Source organism: Callorhinchus milii, unplaced genomic scaffold (assembly GCF_018977255.1).
Source record: "Callorhinchus milii isolate IMCB2004 unplaced genomic scaffold, IMCB_Cmil_1.0 Scaffold9, whole genome shotgun sequence".
In the NCBI taxonomy this organism is placed as follows: Eukaryota; Metazoa; Chordata; class Chondrichthyes; order Chimaeriformes; family Callorhinchidae; genus Callorhinchus; species Callorhinchus milii.
The window spans coordinates 23,757,709-23,775,951 of record NW_024704750.1 but is presented as its reverse complement, the minus strand read 5'-3'; the positions used below and the strand labels follow the sequence as shown (position 1 = coordinate 23,775,951).

The 18,243-nt window shown below is 50.3% G+C and overlaps 2 protein-coding genes across 2 annotated transcripts; both read left to right on the top strand.

The window, feature by feature from the left end:
* Positions 1 to 7,636: 7,636 nt before the first annotated feature.
* Positions 7,637 to 8,599, top strand: LOC103187386 (G-protein coupled receptor 4-like). Its single transcript, XM_007906847.1, has one exon. It carries the CDS (start codon positions 7,637 to 7,639, stop codon positions 8,597 to 8,599), a length of 963 nt encoding a protein of 320 aa, XP_007905038.1.
* An 8,103-nt stretch (positions 8,600 to 16,702) lies between these two features.
* Positions 16,703 to 17,926, top strand: LOC103187387 (G-protein coupled receptor 4-like). The gene has a single exon (XM_007906848.2). It carries the CDS (start codon positions 16,830 to 16,832, stop codon positions 17,787 to 17,789), a length of 960 nt encoding a protein of 319 aa, XP_007905039.1. The 5' UTR covers positions 16,703 to 16,829; the 3' UTR covers positions 17,790 to 17,926.
* Positions 17,927 to 18,243: the final 317 nt, after the last annotated feature.

Genomic DNA, 18,243 nt, shown 5'->3' with positions numbered 1-18,243 from the left:
ATTTTTTTTTCCAAGCTCAGCCGGGTTTCTATCTGACACCCAAGAAACCCATCACCGTGCTCTTCAGAGTGTCCAAACTGAACTGAGAATTCCACGCAACCCCACCGAACGCGGTGGAAATCCCACACAGAGAGATTGTCGCACTGGAACACTCCTCCGTTCTTACCGGGTTCGAGGACTGATGTGAGTCAACCCCGCTTTTTTGATACGGCGCTTTAATGCGTCTTCGAGACGTGTCAAAGCACTTTGCGGAATATACCGTAAAGAATGCGCGCTTTGTGGGCGAAACGCGGCAGCCAATCGCGCACAGCAGCGTCCCCACAAACAGTCATGGATTGAGCGACCAAATTATTTTACATGTATTTTGAATGGATTATCACCCCCAGAAAGCGATCCATCGATTGACTAACCACCAGGTTCTTACTCACTGCCCGGTAAACAGAGGCGCGTGCGTGGAGTAAGGAAACCTGCCCAAGGTTTCGCCCCCTGCCCGGGAATCGAACCCCAGGTCCTCTCGCTTGCGAGGCGAGGGCTCTGACCACCGAGCTACAAGCCTCTGCAGAAGCTGCAGATGGTGGTCAGAAGGTATCTTAATTTGGTTCTTGTGAGGGTTTCCGAAAATTAGCTTCCAAATTCAGACTGCGGTTCACAAAGAGACAAAGTGTCCTATAGCTCAGTAGTTGTTAAGAGCCAAGCGAGAGACCTGGGTTCAATCCCTGGCAGGGTGAAACGTTGGGCCAAAAGAGTTTCCTCTACACGTCTCTGTTTACCTAGCAATAAGTAGGAACCCAGTTGTTAGTCAACCGACGGATCGCTTTTCCGAGGGGTAATAATAATAATCCCTTCAAAAAAAATTATGATTTGGTCCCTTCAATCCACGGCTGTTTGTGGGGACGCTGCTGTGCGCAATTGGCTGCCGTGTTTCGCCCACAAAAGGTACAGTCAATTCACTTTGCAGTATGTCCTGCGAAGCGCTTTGAGACGTCTCGAAGACCTGATAAGGCTCTGTATCAAATGCGAGGATTATTACTATGACAAAGAAACTCATCAGTTGAGACGTATTAAGATGAGGGAGCTCTTGCTCCTTCTTGTGTTGCAATTGCAAATAACAGTCATTTCGAATACGATAACAATAAATGCATTTGATATAGTGTTTTTCACGTCTTCGAGATGTCTCAAAGCGCGTCACGGAATATACCGTAAAGTGAAGTGACTGTATATTTGTGGGCGAAACGCGGCAGCCAATGGCGCACAGCAGCGTCGGCAAACAGTCGTGGATTGAAGGGACTAAATTATTATTGTTTTTTTCCTTGAGGGATTATTATCAGGCGTAAGGAAACTTGCTCAAGGTTTCACCCTGCTGGGAATCGAACCCAGGTCTCTCGCTTGCGAGGTGAGTGCTCTAACCACTGAGCTGCAGGACTCCATGATGAATCAATCTATTATTTTCCTCTTTATTTCCAGGTGTCAGGCAGATGGTTAATAATATTCTGAGCGCTGTTGGATTTGGCCAAAGTGATGGACAACCCAACCCAGGTACTTTCTTGGTCCGGATGATGGAGTGACCAGAAATGACTGGGCATCATCTCCATCCAGGCTTCACCCCGAGTTACTTGGCTACGGGGGTGCCTGAGCGCCTAAGTATTCAGAGTTATCGTGTTGTTGAGAAGGCTCAAAGTGCTTCACAGAATATATTATCAAGTGTAGTGACTGTGTATTTTGTGGGCGAAACGCAGCAGCCAAATGCGCACAGCAGCGTCCCCACAAACAGTCGTGGATTGAGTGACCAAATTATATTCTTTTTGAAGGGAATATTACCCCCGGAAAGGGATCCGACAATCGACTAACAACCAGGTTTCTGTTCACTGCCCGGAAAACTGCGTGTGGAGGAAGGAAATTTGCCCGGAAATCCAACCCGGGTCCTCTCGCTCGCGAGGCAAGTAAGTGCTCTAACCACCGAGCTACAGGACTCCATAAAAGATGACTGGGGAATGGGGTGGGGAGTTGATGTCTCGACCGAAAATGCCAGCGCCTCCAACAACACGGCGCTCCCCCCATAACTGACCCGGGAACTCAGTCGGGGTCGGTGGGGGGTGGGGGGGGAGGGGGTGGAAAGGAGGGGGTTTGAGGTTACACGCTGACCTCAGAGGCTGGAATCTGATCCTATTGGAACAGGACATCAAATCACATTGCAGGAAGTGTCCAGTCATGCAGAACTCCCTTTGAGAGGGACCGAGAGAACAGGAGGAGGCCATTCAGCCCTTCGAGCCTGTTCCGCCATTCTATTAGATCACGGCTGATCTGCACCGTGATCAGATGCAGATCTGCACCTTGGGCAAGTTTCCTTTCCTGACTGGCTGTTAGTCGATTAGTGCATCGTTTTTTTCCGGGGGTAACAATCCCTTCAGAAAAGATAAATAAATAACAATTTGGTCACTTCAATCCACGGCTGTTTGTGGGAACGCTGCTGTGCGCAATTGGCTGCCGCGTTTCGCCCACAAAATACACAGTCAATTCGCTTTAGAGTCTATCCCGTGAAGCGCTTTGAGGCGTCTCGAAGGTGTGGTATGGCGCTGTATCAAATGGAAATTATTATTTATTTATTATTACCTCAATTCCATTTGCTCACCCTTGAGCCACTAATAAATATCTATCCACCTCAGTCTTGGAAAATTTAAATGGATCCAGAATCCACAGCCTTTCAGGTTGAGAGATTACCAGATTTCCACTACACTTTCCACCGCCTCCTGATTTAAAAATAATAATCTTTAATAATAATAACTTCTGAGGTGCTGAGAGATGTTTTGACGTTATCAACACCAGATCGCGTGCAAGTGGTAAATTTAATATAAACGCAATTCTCCCTGATTTTACCCTTCCCTGGGATGTGGTTCCTGGGAATCAGTTGCTGATTCCTTCAAAATAAATTTTAAAAATTCGGTCACTCGACCCTCGGCTGTTCGTGGGACGCCGCTGTGCGCAATTGGCTGCCGCGTTTCGCCCACAAAATCGCTACGCTTTCCAATATATTCTGAGAAGTGCTTTGAGACGTCTCGAAGATTATTATCATTATTATTAGCAGTAGTAGTAGCAATAGCTTAGCAACAGATTCAGACAGGACTGTACCGACTTCCCCAAAAGATTATTTCGACACAGGGTTCTGTGGGAGTGAGTGACTGACTGACGGGAGTCTGTGGTGGTTATCGCAAGCCCGAAATGATGTGGTTTAAACGTGTAAAGCTTCAGTTTGCACAGCGCCCACATTAACCAGGGCTGCCCAACTCTCCTCACATTTTAGGTCTCGGAGGGTTTACAGCTCGATACAGTGGTTCATTTTCCCTACAATAGCAGTCTCCTCTGCATTGTTGCCCACATTCATTGCCGATAACCTGATTTAACTACTGACTTACCCACTTATCCTACAAACCCACTGCCTCCACCCGACCGGCTCCAGACTTCTGATTGCCCTCTGTTCCACCATCGGTGGTAACGCTTTCAGCCACTAAGCCCCAAAACACTGCAACCCGCTTCCTCTATCCCTCCTCTTCCTCTGCCCCTTCCTTCTGCATTTTCAGGTTATGCCTGAAGACCTCCCTCCTGGACCGTGCTTACGGTCACCAGCTCGGAGTCATGTGCTCTACCCAGAGCGACAGGCGCTGTGTTGTTAACTCCGGTTAGGACTAACTTACGAGTCAAATTAACCAAATTTCGGGCCAAACGACGCAGAAAAGGATAGGAATGAATCACCCGGAATTAAAAAAAAGATGCATTTTTAACCCAACCCTCAAAATACACCCCCTTTTTTGGATCGTAGCATTTTACGCCATATCCAGAGATCTAGTTGACTGGAACGCCGCTACCTTCCGACACAAATGAGCCACCTGGCTCTGTCCTTTCTGTGGCTGGTCTGCGGAATTTCCAATTTATTCCTCGCCCTCGGCTGTGGGCTTTGCGATTGAAAGCCACGGCCGCCGTGACAGGTTCCTCATGATCATTTCATGGTGAAGTAAAAGCAGCCAATCGCAAGTTTACTGAATGATAAAATATCGGATTACTGAGAAGTGGAGTCCTGTAGCTCAGTGGTTACAGCACTCACTTCCTGCCCTCTGATTTGACTCTCACAAGCGAGAGGATCTGGGTTTAATTCACCAGACAGGAGGCGAAAAGTTCAGCAAGTTTCCTTACTCCGCACGCACGCCTCTGTTCGCCTACAGCAGCGAGTAGGAACCCCGGCTGTTAGTCAACTGGCAGATGGCTTTTCCGGGGAAAATAATCCCAATAGAAAATCAACAAGAATTTGGTCACTTCAACCCACGGCTACGGCCACTGGCGGTGGAGTGGAGGGGGCAAGGGACAAACAGGAGGCCAGAGCCAGTCGAGTAGAGGTGGTGGAGTGGGGGTGGGGGGTGGGGGGGGGGGGTGGGGGGGTAAGCAGGTCGGAGAGGTTGGGAGGTGATGGGGGTGCGGAGTTTTGCGCAACGGGTGAGTTCTGAGTGAGCTGAATTTTGTGTACAGTGGAGCTGGGGAGACCAGTGAGGAGGAACATGGGAGCAGTCCAGCCCGGAAATACATTAAATCAACGTGAATTGTTGTCCGATAAGAAATACGGCACATGATTTTTTTTGAATTAAATTTGAAATAGTTTCCATCGGCTTGAGCTGGTTTGCCACAACCCGGCACTTACTTGTCTGCTCCACTAGAGGGCGCTAACGCTGCAATTTGTGACTGCACATAATAATAATAATAATAATAATAATAATAATAATAATAATAATAATAATACCAACAACAATATAATCAGAATAATACTCCTGGCATTTGACACAGCTGCTTATCACGTCTTCGAGACGTCTCGAAGCCCTTCGCAGGATACCACTGCAAAGCGTAGTTACTGTGAATTTTGCGGGCGAAACGCGGCAGCCGATTGCGCGCGGCAGCGTCCCCGACGCGGTGGAAACGCTGTCTGGTTGGAACAACCTCCAGCACGTGCCGGGCCTCTGCTTGAGCGACAAAAAAAGTGTTGGTTCGTCGTTCAGGGGGGCCACGAGAATGTTGGGGCGGGCAAAGAAATAGCGCGTCACACGACTTCCGAGAGCACTTCCCGGGAGTACCTAAAGTCACAAAGTGCTACTGATTAGCCGTGGCCTTCAGCTACGACTCCCCCAAACTCTGTGGACCTCTCTCCCTCAATCTCTCCACCTTGCTCCCTCCCTCCCTCCCTCCCTCCCCACCTTCAAGTCCCACCTAAAGACCTTCCTTTTGATGGTGCTTACGGTCACCTCCACACACACACCCACACCCGCCCCACCCACTCCCTCTCCCCCTGGCTCGGGGTCAGGCTCCGCCACTGTCAAGCGCTCTGGGACGCGACCTCGCTTGATCATCCAGAACTCTGCAGCTCGTGTCCTCTCCTGCACCAGGCTCCGTGACACCCCACCCCCATCACCCCCACCCACCCTCACCCGGCTCCATTGGCTCCCCATCCCCCAGAGGATTGAGTTCAAAATCCTCGCCCTCGCCTTCAAAGCCCTCCATGGCCTCGCGCCACCCCCTCCCTACCTCAGTGGCCTGCTCAATCGTCCTGTCCGCTCACTACACTCAGCGGGCTCCAGGCCTGCTCCCACCTGGCACAGCCTGGCCCACCCCCACCATCAGCTTCTCTGCCCCCTACCCTTTGGAACCCCATCCCACAGTCTGCATTCCCTTCGCCTCGCCCCCCTCCCTCACCTCCTTCAAGGCAGGTCTCAAGACCGTCTTCTTTGACCGCCCTCCTACCCTCCACCCTCTCTGATCCCACTCCCCCCACATTCCCCCACACACCCCCACATCCCCTTCCCCCACCGCCCTCACACCCACTCAGGCCCTAACCCCTGATTGTCCAGGGCCTTGGGGAGTCCTCCTGATATGAAAGGAACCTTACAAATGTAATTTGGTGTCCCCGACCCCTTTTGCCTCTGAGGTTATTCTCGTTCACTAGCCCGTACCGGTGTTTATAATCATAAAAAATAACAATCCTTGCATTTGACACAGCGCCTTATCACATCTCTCGAGACGTCTCAAAGCGCTTCGCTGAATACACTGTAAAGTGTAGTGACTGTATGTTTTGCGGATGAAACGCGGCAGGGCAGTATCCCACAAAGAGGCTTGGACGGAGTGACCCCATGTTTTTTTAAGGTATTATTACACCCTGGAAAGCGATCCACCAATTGACTAACAACCAATTACTAAGTTCCTGCACACTGCTGGTAAACAGAGGCGTGTGTGTGTGTGTGTGTGTGGAGTAAGGAAACTTGCCCAACATTTCGCCCCCTGCCCGGGAATCGAACCCGGGTGCTCTCGCTTGCTTTGCGAGGCGAGGGCTCTAACCACTGAGCTACAGGACTCCACGCACATCAGCCTCCGAACCTCTTAAACCTCTACACCATTACCCTCTATGGAATATCAGCGCCTTTGGATGTCCTCCCGACGTGAAAGGCGCTCTATAAATGTAATTTTGTTGGTGTTATTGTTGTTGATGTTTAGTTTCCTCGGTGCTTTGACCAGTTTCTGGTGGTGAGTCTACTCTTCGTGTCTTAACTAAAATTCCCCAGATAAAATTGGTCACCCATTGCCGCTTCGAGTACAATACCTCGCTTTGTACAGGTCGGGCTGCCACATTTGCCTAAAGATACAATCACAGAACATTTACCATGATGTAATTCAAGGCTCCGTGGCAGGTTATCTCTTCCAATTAATACGCTGTGACAGGTAATTAATAATTTTTCTTATTTGAATAACAGCCAGTAACTGTTGACGCACTGAGAAGATACATAACCAGTTGAAAAGAGTCTCGAGACAAAAGCTCACAGTGACGAGCAGGAACCTGCAGTGACTCCGTTTGAACCGTAGAGTTCTACAGCACAGAAGGAGGCCATTCGGCCCATCGTGCCTGAGCCCGAACCCTCCTGTGGCATCTCACAGCCATTCGTAATCACTACCCAGGTATGGAAAACTCTACTCCTTCTGTCTCTCACCTGAGCAGTTAGTTAACAATAATAATAATAATAATCCTTTGTATTTGACACGGCATCTTATCACGTCTTCCAGACGTCTCAAAGCGCTTCACAGGATACCCCGTAAAGTGGAGTGACTGTGTGTCTTGTGGGGGAAATGCAGCAGCCAATTGCGCACGGCAGCGTCCCCACAAACAGTCGTGGACTGAGTCACCAAATTATTTGTATTTATTTTGACGGGATGATTACTTCTGGGAAAGCGATCCGTCAATCGACTAACAACCGGGGGTTTCCGACTTACTTACCGCTAGGGAAACAGAGAAAGGCAAGTGTGGAGTAAGGAAAATTGCCTGAGGCATGGTCGAAGAGGAAGTTCTTTGGACGTTGCCACTTGAGAAATTTGTATATATCCCTGGCTGACATTCCCCCCTGGGCGCCGTAACCAAAGTTCTCCCTTACAACCTCGAAGTGAGATTAACCTGAATTCATACGCGGGCCTTTGAGGCTCAGGGCAGGGAGTTTGGGGGGTGGTGGGGTGGGCGGGGGTTGGGGTTTGGGTGAAGTAAAGGAATGAGGGGGAGACCATTAAAACGTCTGCCCTTTGGGTTCGACGACAGGTCGAGTCGGAGTCCGCGCGGCTCGGGATGGATCTTAACGTGACGGGCGGTAACGCCAGCTGCCCGATAGACACCAGGGTGGAAAGCGTCCTGGTTCCCATCCTGTACATGTTGGTGCTGGTTGTCAGCCTGCCGGGGAACTGCCTGTCCATCTACGTGGCGTGTACGCACATAGCCCGGGACAACGAGATTGGCGTGTACCTGCTAAACCTGTCGGTGGCTGATCTCGTGTACACGCTCACCATCCTGTACTGGTTCTGGTGTTATCTGACCGAGCGATCGGCGAATGTGGCTCTCCACAACGGCTTGAACATCCTGATGTTCACCACCATGTACCTGAGCCCTGCCTTCCTCTGCTGCATCTCGGTGGACCGTTACCTGGCTGTGGCTCACCCGCTCAAGTACCCCAGCTTGAGGACGGTCCGCACGGCCTTTCTCGTCAGCGGCATCTGCTGGGCTGCGGAGCTGGTCTGCCACACCCTGCTGCTGGTCAGCCACAACGCATTCTCCAGCTTTTACACCTTGAAGGTCTATGAGGACACCATTCCCATGCCCCAGCCCATGGTGTTGGAGTACACTGTCCGTTTCATCAGTGGTTTCTGCCTCCCCCTCATCCTGATGCTGTTCTCCTCCCAGCGCATCTTTAACGCGGTCAAGCACAGCGTCAGCACCCTGGACAGCGAGAAGAGTAAGATTGGGAAACTTCTCCTCATCCTGATCTTGGTGTATTTTGTCAGCGTGGGACCTTACCAGGTGATAATGCTGACCCGATGCCTTGCCGAGTCGGGCAACTGTGTCTTTGCCCAGAGGGTGTACATCTTCTACAAGGTCTCCTTCGCGATTACGGGTGTCAATTCCGCTGCCGACCCCCTTCTCTACTGCCTACTCTGCAAAGCCGCCAAACAGGACGTTCTGAACTTGGTCAGGTCCTTCAAGAGCAAGTTGCTCTCAATTCTACCTCACTCCAAATCGAGATGCTCTTCAAGTTGACGGGAATCCTATTGAGAAATATTTCGAACCAGACCCCAGAACGAGGGAGAGCATTAACTGGGTCGCTTGAGATCTCCTGATTTAGGTGAAATTAATAATAATAATAATAATCGTAAGAATCCTTGCATTTGATATAACGCCTTAGCACGTCTTCGAGACGTCTCAAAGCGCTTCACGGGATAGACTGTAAAGTGAAGTGACTGTGTATTTTGCGGGCCAAACGCGGCAGCCAATTGCGCACAGCAGCGTCCCACAAATAGTTGTGGATTGAGTGACCAAATGATTAATATTTTTTTTGAAGGGGTTATTACCCCCGGAAAGCGATCTACGAATCGACTAACAACCGGGTTCCTAACAACGGGGTAAACAGAGGCGTGTGTATGGAGTAAGGAAACTTTCCCATGTTGTTGTTGTTGTTGTTGTTTCCCAACATTTCGCCCCCTGCCTGGGAATCAAACCCAGGTCTCTCGCTTGCGAGGTGAGTGCTCTAACCACTGAGCTATAGATTGCATCCTTATGTTGAAACATTCGGGACAGTTTGCGGAGCGCAAATGACATATTAAAGAGGTCTAATACACGACAATGGAGTTATTTAACAATAAGCTCAGGTTCCCAAATCGCAGGAACTCCATTCCCACTTTGATCTAAATCTGGAGTAGAGATTTTGTAGGTCGGCAAAACCTGCTTCCAGTTCCTGAGAGCTGGTGCAGACTCAACGGGCCGAATGGCCTCCTTCTGCGTTGCAGATTTCTTTGACCTCCAATGTGAGGTGGCCACACTATACAATCCAAATTCACATTTACACAGCGCCTTTCACCTCCCAGCGCTTGAGAAACCGGGATGGACAACCAAATTGGGGATCAAATTGGTCAAAGTGTTACGTTTAGAGATGTGCCTTTAATTAAGGGGAGTGAGGGAGTTGGAGGAACTATCTCCTATCTCCTCGCCCAGGGGTTGTAACTCTATCAATCTCTGGGATGCTTTGACAAGAAAATTCAAACCAAAATCGCATCCGAATGCACAGTAAATAAGGGCTGGTGAGGAACCCAGAGATTTTCTTTTCTTTTCAAGAGCCTCCTCTCCTTTTCGGCCGCACCTTCGGTCACTCTCCAACACCCCCCCACCACCCAACCCCTCCCTGCCCTCCACCCCCTCCTGATGCCAACCCCCCAGCCCGGGTTAAAAGAGAATTGACTGTATATCATGTCGATATAACGCTGCAGCCAATTGCGCACAGCAGCGTCCCACAGACAGTCGTGGTTTGAGTGACCACATTATTATTATTTTTTAAAAAAAAATTTTTTTGAAGGATTTATTACCCCCCGGAAAAGCGACCCGCCGATCGACTAACAACCGGGTTCCTACTTACTGCTGGGTAAACCGGGGCGTGTGGGGTAAGGAAACTTGCCGAAGTTGGTGCAAAATTCGAATATTTTGTGGGGAAAATGTCTCTCTTGTGCACTACTCGCAAATACTGTTTTTATGGAGGGAAATAACTGGAAAGTAGTCATGGTATATGCTCTGGGCATAATGGTCAACATTTACAGGCTGGGGGAGCGAGCACCAGCACAGGCATGATGGGGAGAGAGAGAGAGAGAGAGAGAGAGAGAGAGCGGGGAATTTTTTTTTAGAGTAGAGAGCTCCAGTGGTGGCGCGAGCCCCAGCACAGACCCTCCCACCCTCGCCCGACTCCACCGGCTCCCCATCCCCCAGAGGATCGAGTTCAAGATCCTCGTTCTCACCTTTAAGGCCACCCATGGCCTTGCCCCCTCCTCCCTCTCTGACCTGCTGACTCCCTACCAACCCGCCCGCTCCCTCCGTTTATTGGGCTCCGGCTGCTCCATGTCTCCCGCACGACCCGCCCTACCATCGGTGGCCGGGCTTTCAGCCTCTCTGCCCCAACGCTCTGGAAGTCCATCCCATGGTCCCTTCGCCTCACTTCCTTCTTTGCCTCCTTCAAGGCCAGTCTCAAGACCCTCCTCTTCGATCGTGCCTTCCCTCACCCCGACCCCACCACCCCCCCACCCCATTCTCAGGTCCTGTCCAGCGCCTTGGGACGTCCTCCCAACATGAAAGGCGTTCCATAAATATAATTTTGTTATTGTTGGTGTTGATGCGGAGAGAGCAGGGAATGGGGTTAGAGTAGAGAGCTCCAGTGAGGGGCGTAAGGACCAGTGGAACGTTGGGGAAGCAGTGATGGGAAAAGAGCAGCAAAAAATGGGGGTTAAAGATGAGACCTAGTTGGGCTGCGTGGTTCATCATTGCTGCAGTATTTATGAATGTATCATTGTAATGTGGGTTCATGTCAAACAACCGCCTTGCTCTCTGAGCTCTGCCGCGATGTTATCATTGTACCAACATCACACCACCCGACCCAAACTGTCAAAGAATAGTCAGGTCACCGCACGACAACAACCAGACCGTGTTTGGCTGTGGGATCATGTTATTTTGTAGCCCGATCATTAGTCCAAACCCTATTAAAAAAAGTTGTATTCTTACTTCCTGTGCAGATATTTTTTTTCTTCCCCTTTCTCTTCATTAGCAGCAGACGGGTTTGATTTAAAACAGCGGAGGGTGCAATTGGGTTTTGTAGAAGTTCCAGGCTTGATGGGCAGAAAGGCCTGCCATTCACCCTGCTTTGGCTGTGTTTTGTTATGCCTTAGCGCAGAGATCAAAAGGACAAATGTGCTTTACACCCAGACTTTACAGCCCAGCTTCAGAGATGCACTGATGCTCATGGTAAGTGGATCGTATTACACTTTAGTGAGTCAGCCTCTCATGATAAGAGGTTCTGATAAGGCAGATGACAAGAAAATGCTTCTGTGGGTGGGCGAGTCCAGAGGTCTGTCACTTGGGGAAGCTTCAAAGATTCTTTTCTTGTTAACCGGCTACTAAGTCGCTTGATGTCCCCAGTTCACCTCTTTTATATTTTTTCATTCAAAAATGCCCGGCGGACGTCTAAAATAACTCCCCAAAAGCGATCTGCCAATCGACTAACAACCGGGTTCCTACTTACTGCAGTGTAAACAGTGGCGTGTGGGGTAAGGTAACTTGCCCTACATTTCACCCTGACCAGGAATCGAACCCTCTTGCGAGATGAGTGCTCTAACCACTGAGCTATAGGAAGTCCACTAATGTGGCCTTTCTGGTTTCCTTTTGAAATACAGTTAACATTGGCAGAATCAACTTGCACAAACTTTGGAGTAATCAAGGTACTAATAATCATCTCGATAGCATGATAACCAACACTGAGACTCTCACTCTGACACGCTGAATGATCTTTGAGTAACAGTTCGTCAGCTTTCTGCCTAATCTCGTCATTATCAGCTGTTTTAGAACGCCCACTGCAGGATCTTTCTGAAAATCAGTTTCTCTGATATTCTCGAGTTTCCTCAGCGTCTTTCAGCGTCGATACACTTACATCATGCGACGGTGAACCTGATTCAGTGAAATCAGCTCAACTATGAGGCCTGTAATTACTGCTCTCTGCTTAACATGTGCTACGCACCATTTTGAGCTGCATCCAGATAGAAGTGAACAAAAACTTTCACACCAGGGCTCAGATCTATAAAAGTATCCTGTGTATGTTTTTCATCACTGTACACTTACCATTCTTCACAAAATAAATAGCAGACAATCATTTTGGGGTGACCTTATCATACACATACATATATAGATAGATAATAATGATAATCCTTGCATTTGATATGGTGCCTTATCATGTCTTTGAGACGTTCCCATACTCGACCGCCCGTTTAAAAGGCTACCCCCTGAGACCCTCAAAAAAGGCCCTCACATCCTCAAACATCCTATCCCTCTGGCCTTCCGCCCGCGGAGATCCTGAAGCAGCCGTCCAGCTGCTCCATGATCTTTTTTCCTCAACTTTCAACTCCCTCGTCCCCCTGAAATCCAGGACCATCTCCAAACCCACCCGATCCTCTTGGTACAACAATCATCTCCACCGACAAAAAACCCAAACCTGGCTGCTCGAGTGCAGATGGCGGAAAAACTGGCCTGACAGTTCACCACCAACTGTGGCTCGAGCATCTGCACAGCTACTGCCGTTCTTTGACACGCGCGAAAACGGCCTTCTACTCCAACATCATCTTGGAGGCCAAAAACAATCCCAAAGTCCTTTCTTCCACCACCCACTACCTCCTCCGTGCCTCCCCTCAGGCCCTTCAATCTTCATATCAAATGCCAAGTGCGAGGAGGTCATGGACTTCGTTTGCTCTAAAATACACAACATCCGCCAGGCAGCCTCATCCACCTGCCTCTTGTCACCCATCACCACCCCCTCTCCGCTCCCCTCACCCTCCCCACAATCTGCTCCTACCACCATCCTACATTCCTTCCTCCCCATCTCTCCCTCATCCCTCTCACCCACCATCACCTCCATGAAACCCACTATCTGCTGCCTCGACCCCCTCCCCACCAACTTGCTGGTCACCCAGCTCCCACTCCTCTGTCCACTACTGGCTGAAGTCATTAACCAGTCCCTCTCCTCTGGATCAGTCCCTGCCCCCCTCAAAACTGCTGTCATCATTCCCCTCCTCAAAAAACCCTCCCTAGATCCCTCAAACCCCAGCCACTAACGCCCTATTTCTAACCTGCCCTTCCTCGCCAAAGTCCTAGAATGCATTGTTGCCAACCAACTCCGCGCACACCTCTCCTCCCACTCCTTCTTCGAACCCCTCCAGTCCGGTTTCCGCCCACAGTACAGAGACTGCGCTTGTGAAAGTCACAAACGACATCCTCTCTATCTGTGACCAGGGCTCCCTCTGCCTCCTTGTCCTCCTGGACCTCTCCGCCGCGTTCGACACAGTCGATCACGCCATCCTCCTCCACCGCCTTTCCTCCGTCAACCACCTCAGTGGGAGCGCACTCGCCTGGTTCAAATCCTACCTCACAAACCGCCAGCAGTACATCTGCACAAACGGCTTCTCCTCCCACTCTCATCCGGTTACCAAAACAGTACCCGTTGCCTTCGTTCTTCCGGGTCTGGCCTCCTCCTTGTCCCCCGAGTCCTCCGTTCCACCCCCAGCGGCCGTGCCTTCATCACTATGCTCCGAGGCTCTGGAACTCCCTTCCTCACTCCCTTCGCCTCATCCCCTCTCTTCCTATTTTCAGGTCTCTGCTGAAGACCTTTCTTTTCGACCGCACCTTTGGTCACCTTCCTCCCCCTCCCCTGGCTCCTCCCCTGGCTCCTCCCCCTCCCCTGGCTCCTCCCCTGGCTCCTCCCCCTCCCCTGGCTCCTCCCCTGGCTCCTCCCCCTCCCCTGGCTCCTCCCCCTCCCCAGGTGTGTGTAGATATATATAGATATAGATATAAATATAGATAATATATATCAAAAGAAAGCGTCCTTGGGCAGAGGTAGAGGACCACACGTAAATTTTCCAATATTGTTGGGAGTTCTGCCAACATTTCCTGGAAAATATTCAAGGGTTTGTTGATGAACTACAGTCAAATTTATTCTAGTCGACTGGATTATTCAAAGGAGCATAAATTAGCTACGTTGTTCGGCTACAAAATATTGGGGAGATGGGCAATGGAGATACGCAAAGCAGCAGCAGGTAGAAATAGAAGTTATGGATATATTAGAAATTGAAAAATATGATCGAAAGATCAAGAGATGCATTAACTTGGCTGAGTCCTTAGTGCTCTCATATCTGACTAGTCCTGCAGCTCAGTGGTTAGAGCACTCGTCTCGCATGAGAGAGGACCTGGTTTCAATTCCTTACTCCACACGCCTCTGTTTACCCAGCAGCGAGTAGGAACCTGGTTGTTAGTCAATTGGCAGATCACTTTGGTTAATATTCCCTTCCAAAAAAAAAATAATAATAATAATTTGGTCACTCAAACCACGACTGCTGTGTTCAATCGGCTGCCGCGTTTCGCCCACAAAAATAAACAGTCAATTCACTTTACGGTAAATCCTGTGAAGCGCTTTGAGACGTCTCGAAGACGTGATAATAATAATAATCGTTGCAGTTGACATCGCTCCTTATCAAGGTGATTATCATCTAAGCTGACCTCTGCAGTGCAGGGCTGGAGACGTTAAACTGAGGTCTCAACTGTCTGTTCCAATGGGTGTTAAAGATCTCGTAGACTGTTTGAAAAGAGAGGGAAGTTTCTCTTGTTGTCCTGGGCGACAATACACCAGATAAAATTGGTCATTTTCTTCATAGCTGTTTGGAAGTCCTTGTTCATGCACAAATTCACTGCCATGTTCTCCTACAAAATACTTTCGCAATACTGAAACGCTCTTGATATATCAAATGCAGGTATTATTATTAAAATAATTAATAATATTAACAATCCTCCAAATAATTAAGCTAAACATTTCATGGACTTTGCTGTGCTCAAATACCTTGTGTGTTTGCCTACAGTTCAACAGCAATTCTCTGTCAAGTGCTGTGAGATGTTTTGATGTTATATCTCAATATTAGGGATTATGAATATTTATTATTAATTGGACAATTGTTTGAAACATCGATAATAAGGGTTTTTAAAATACAAGCCAACAAACGGTGAAAGTATCCACCAAAAGAGCAATCAGACAACAGAGCCCGAGGTCAGGGATTAGAAAAATAACAGTCTCGTTCTGTCTTCAACAACAACAAAAACATTACATTTTTAAAGTGCCATTCACGTCAGGAGGATGTCCCGAGGCATTGAACAGTCGGGGATCAACAACAACAACAACAAGATTCCATTAATCAAGACCCGAGCATGGGTGGGGTGGGGGGCAGGGTTGGGATGATGGAGGGCAGAGGGGGTAGGATGTTGCTGAAGGCTCGGCTGTCCTGAGTTGTGCCTTGAATGAGGCAAGAGAGGGAGCGAGGGGAAGGGATTGTGGGATTGGAGTTCCAAAGCGTGTGGGCAGAGAGGCTGAAAGCCCGGCTGCCGATGGTAGGGGGGGATCGGGCGGGAGACCTGGAGTAGGCTGGAGCCTGCTGAGCGGAGGGAGTGGACAGGTCGATAGGGGGTCAGCAGGTCAGCGATGTAGGAGGGGGCAAGGCCATGGAGGCCTTGAAAGTGAGGACGAGGATTTTGATCTCTATCCTCTGAGGGATGGCGAGCCGGTGGAGTCGGGCGAGGGTGGGAGTGATGGGGTCACGGTCCCGGTGCGGGAGACGACACGAGCTGCAGAGTTCTGGATGATTTGGGGCTTGTGGAGGGAGGGGTTGGGAAGACCGACAAGAAGGGAGTTAGTGTAGTCGAGCCTCGAGGTGATGAAAGCATGGATGAGGGTCTCTGCGGCCTGAGGGGTGAGGCAGTGACGGAGTCAGGGCGATGTCGCGGAGGTGGGGGGGAAGGCAGAGCGGGTCATGGCACGGACATGGGGGAGAAAGGTCAGTTGAAAGTCGAACAAGACGCTCAGATTCTTGAAACTCAGAGAGGAACAAGCATTGAGCTGTTCTGTCCAGAAGCAGAAGAGGAGCTCAGCAAATGGTGTCTAAACACAAACCGAGCAATCTGGATCGTGAGAGGTGTTTAACAGAATTGTGTTGGAAACCCTTTGCCAGGGACTTGTCCTGGTTCTCATCACCTGTGGTAACGAAGGCAGAGAGGTACTTTGGAAAGGCAAGAGAGCTGGCTCTTGCTTCCCAGACAAAACAGAGCGTGAAATATTTCTGAACATCCAAAATGAAAGCAGGAAGTTCTATAAAACCACACGTTTATTACACAGAGAGAGAGAGAGAGAGAGAGAGACCGGGTTCAACGCTTCAACTGCGGTCGACGCAATGCTCCACCCATCAGAAGTGGATCAGTGGTTTTGGAAGGTCACAAAGCAACTTTATAGGTCGAAGGAGAACGTATAGGAGGAGCCCAAGAGGGGTGGGGGCGGGGGGGGGGGCAGGCTACGAGGAAGAAAGTTAACTACTTCCATTGTCACAAATTAGCGAGGGTAAGAACAATCTTTTCTTGTCTGTCTCGTTGGGTGCAAATCATTACTTCCATCTCCATCACTCTCTCCCCCTCTCTACCTCCATTGTCACCTCCCCACCTATCTCTGCTGTCTCCCCAACCCCTCCCTACCTCTGCTCATCTCTCTCTCTTCTCTCCTCTCTCTCTCTCTCTCGCTCTCTCTTCTCCCCTTCCTTATCATTAACCTCCGTTTCTCTCTCCACTCCCCCTCTCCGGCTCTCACTCGCCTCTTCAATACAGCCCCCCGCACCCCCACCCCCCCTCAACCCCTCTTCTCCGCTTCTCTCGTTGCCTCGCAATGAACTGCACTAACGGAACCAAGTGCCACCTGGACCATTCCATGGACTCTTGGTTTTTCCCCATTGTCTACACCACCATCTTCTGCCTGAGCTTCCCGCTGAACAGCCTGGCCCTCTGCGCAGCCATTAGACAAGTGCAACGTAGAACCGAGCTCGGGGTCTACCTCTTCAACCTGTCTCTGGCTGACCTCCTCTACACGTTGACGCTGCCGCTGTGGATAGACTTTTCGCTCTCTGACGATAACTGGCGGGCGGGGATTGTCCTGTGTAAGATCTGTTCCTTCCTGACGTACACCAACCTGTATGCGAGCGCTGGGTTCCTCTGTTGCATCTCCTTCGTCCGGTTCCTGGGCGTGGTTTACCCTTTGAGATTCCTGCAGATCCGCACAGTCCGGGCCGCGGTGGTGATCAGCCTCGTCGTGTGGGTCTTCCAGTCGGCGACCCACGTTCTCCTGCTGATCAAGGACGAGACGTACATTGACGATAACATGCACGTGCTGTGCTACGACATCTACCCGCTCGAGCGGTGGAAAGCGCACCTGAACTACGTCCACGTGGCCTTCGGGTTCGTCTTCCCGCTGGTCCTGCTCCTCGCCTTCCACCGCGGGATCTGCAACGCCATCCGGGGCAACAGGGCCACCAGGGCCCACGAGAAGAGGCGAGCCAAGAAGCTGATGTTGAGCATCACCCTGTCGTTCGTGCTGTGCTTCGCCCCTTACCACGCCGTGCTCCTGGTCAGGAGCGTGAGAGAACCGGATGACTGCTGCTTCGCTCGGTCCATCTTCAAGGCATACAAACTGTCTGTGGCTCTGACCACCCTGAACTGTCTGTCAGACCCCGTGCTGTACTGCTTTGTCAGCGAGTCGGTGCGTGATGACATGCTGCCCTTTTCCTTCCTCCTCGGCCGAAGAAGGAAACCGAAGTTGGCGTCAGCGACAACCCAAATGGTAATGGAGTGAGCAAGAGCGCGGACCGGGCTGGGAGCCATCCTCGCTCCGCAAAAGGACATCACCGCGGTGCATTACTGAGCCAAACCGACCGAGCTCTGGGCAAACTCAGGCACGTCCGACTCACTCCGCTTATCAAGTCCGTGAATAAATTCAGGTCTGAAAGAAAATTCCTTTCTTTGTGAGCAGTTACTGCGGTTTACGGTCCGTGAGGCTGAGTCAGCTCAGAGAGTCCTGGGAGAAGCGCTTTAAAAACTTTCACGCGATGAGTGTGGCACTCNTTTTTTTGCGCTCAGCTGGGGAGAATCCCGGGACCGCGCTTCAGAGTACCTACTCATGTTAGATCGGAATTTGCTCATTCAATCCACGGCTGTTTGTGAGGACGCTGCTGTGCGCAATCGGCTGCCGCGTTTCGCCCGCAAAATATACAGTCAACTCGCTTGATGGTGTATCCCGTGAAGTGCTT

Coding starts and splice junctions, on each gene's coding strand:
- LOC103187386 (XM_007906847.1), top strand. CDS start 7,637: ATGGATCTTAACGTGACGGGCGGTAACGCCAGCTGCCCGATAGACACC.
- LOC103187387 (XM_007906848.2), top strand. CDS start 16,830: ATGAACTGCACTAACGGAACCAAGTGCCACCTGGACCATTCCATGGAC.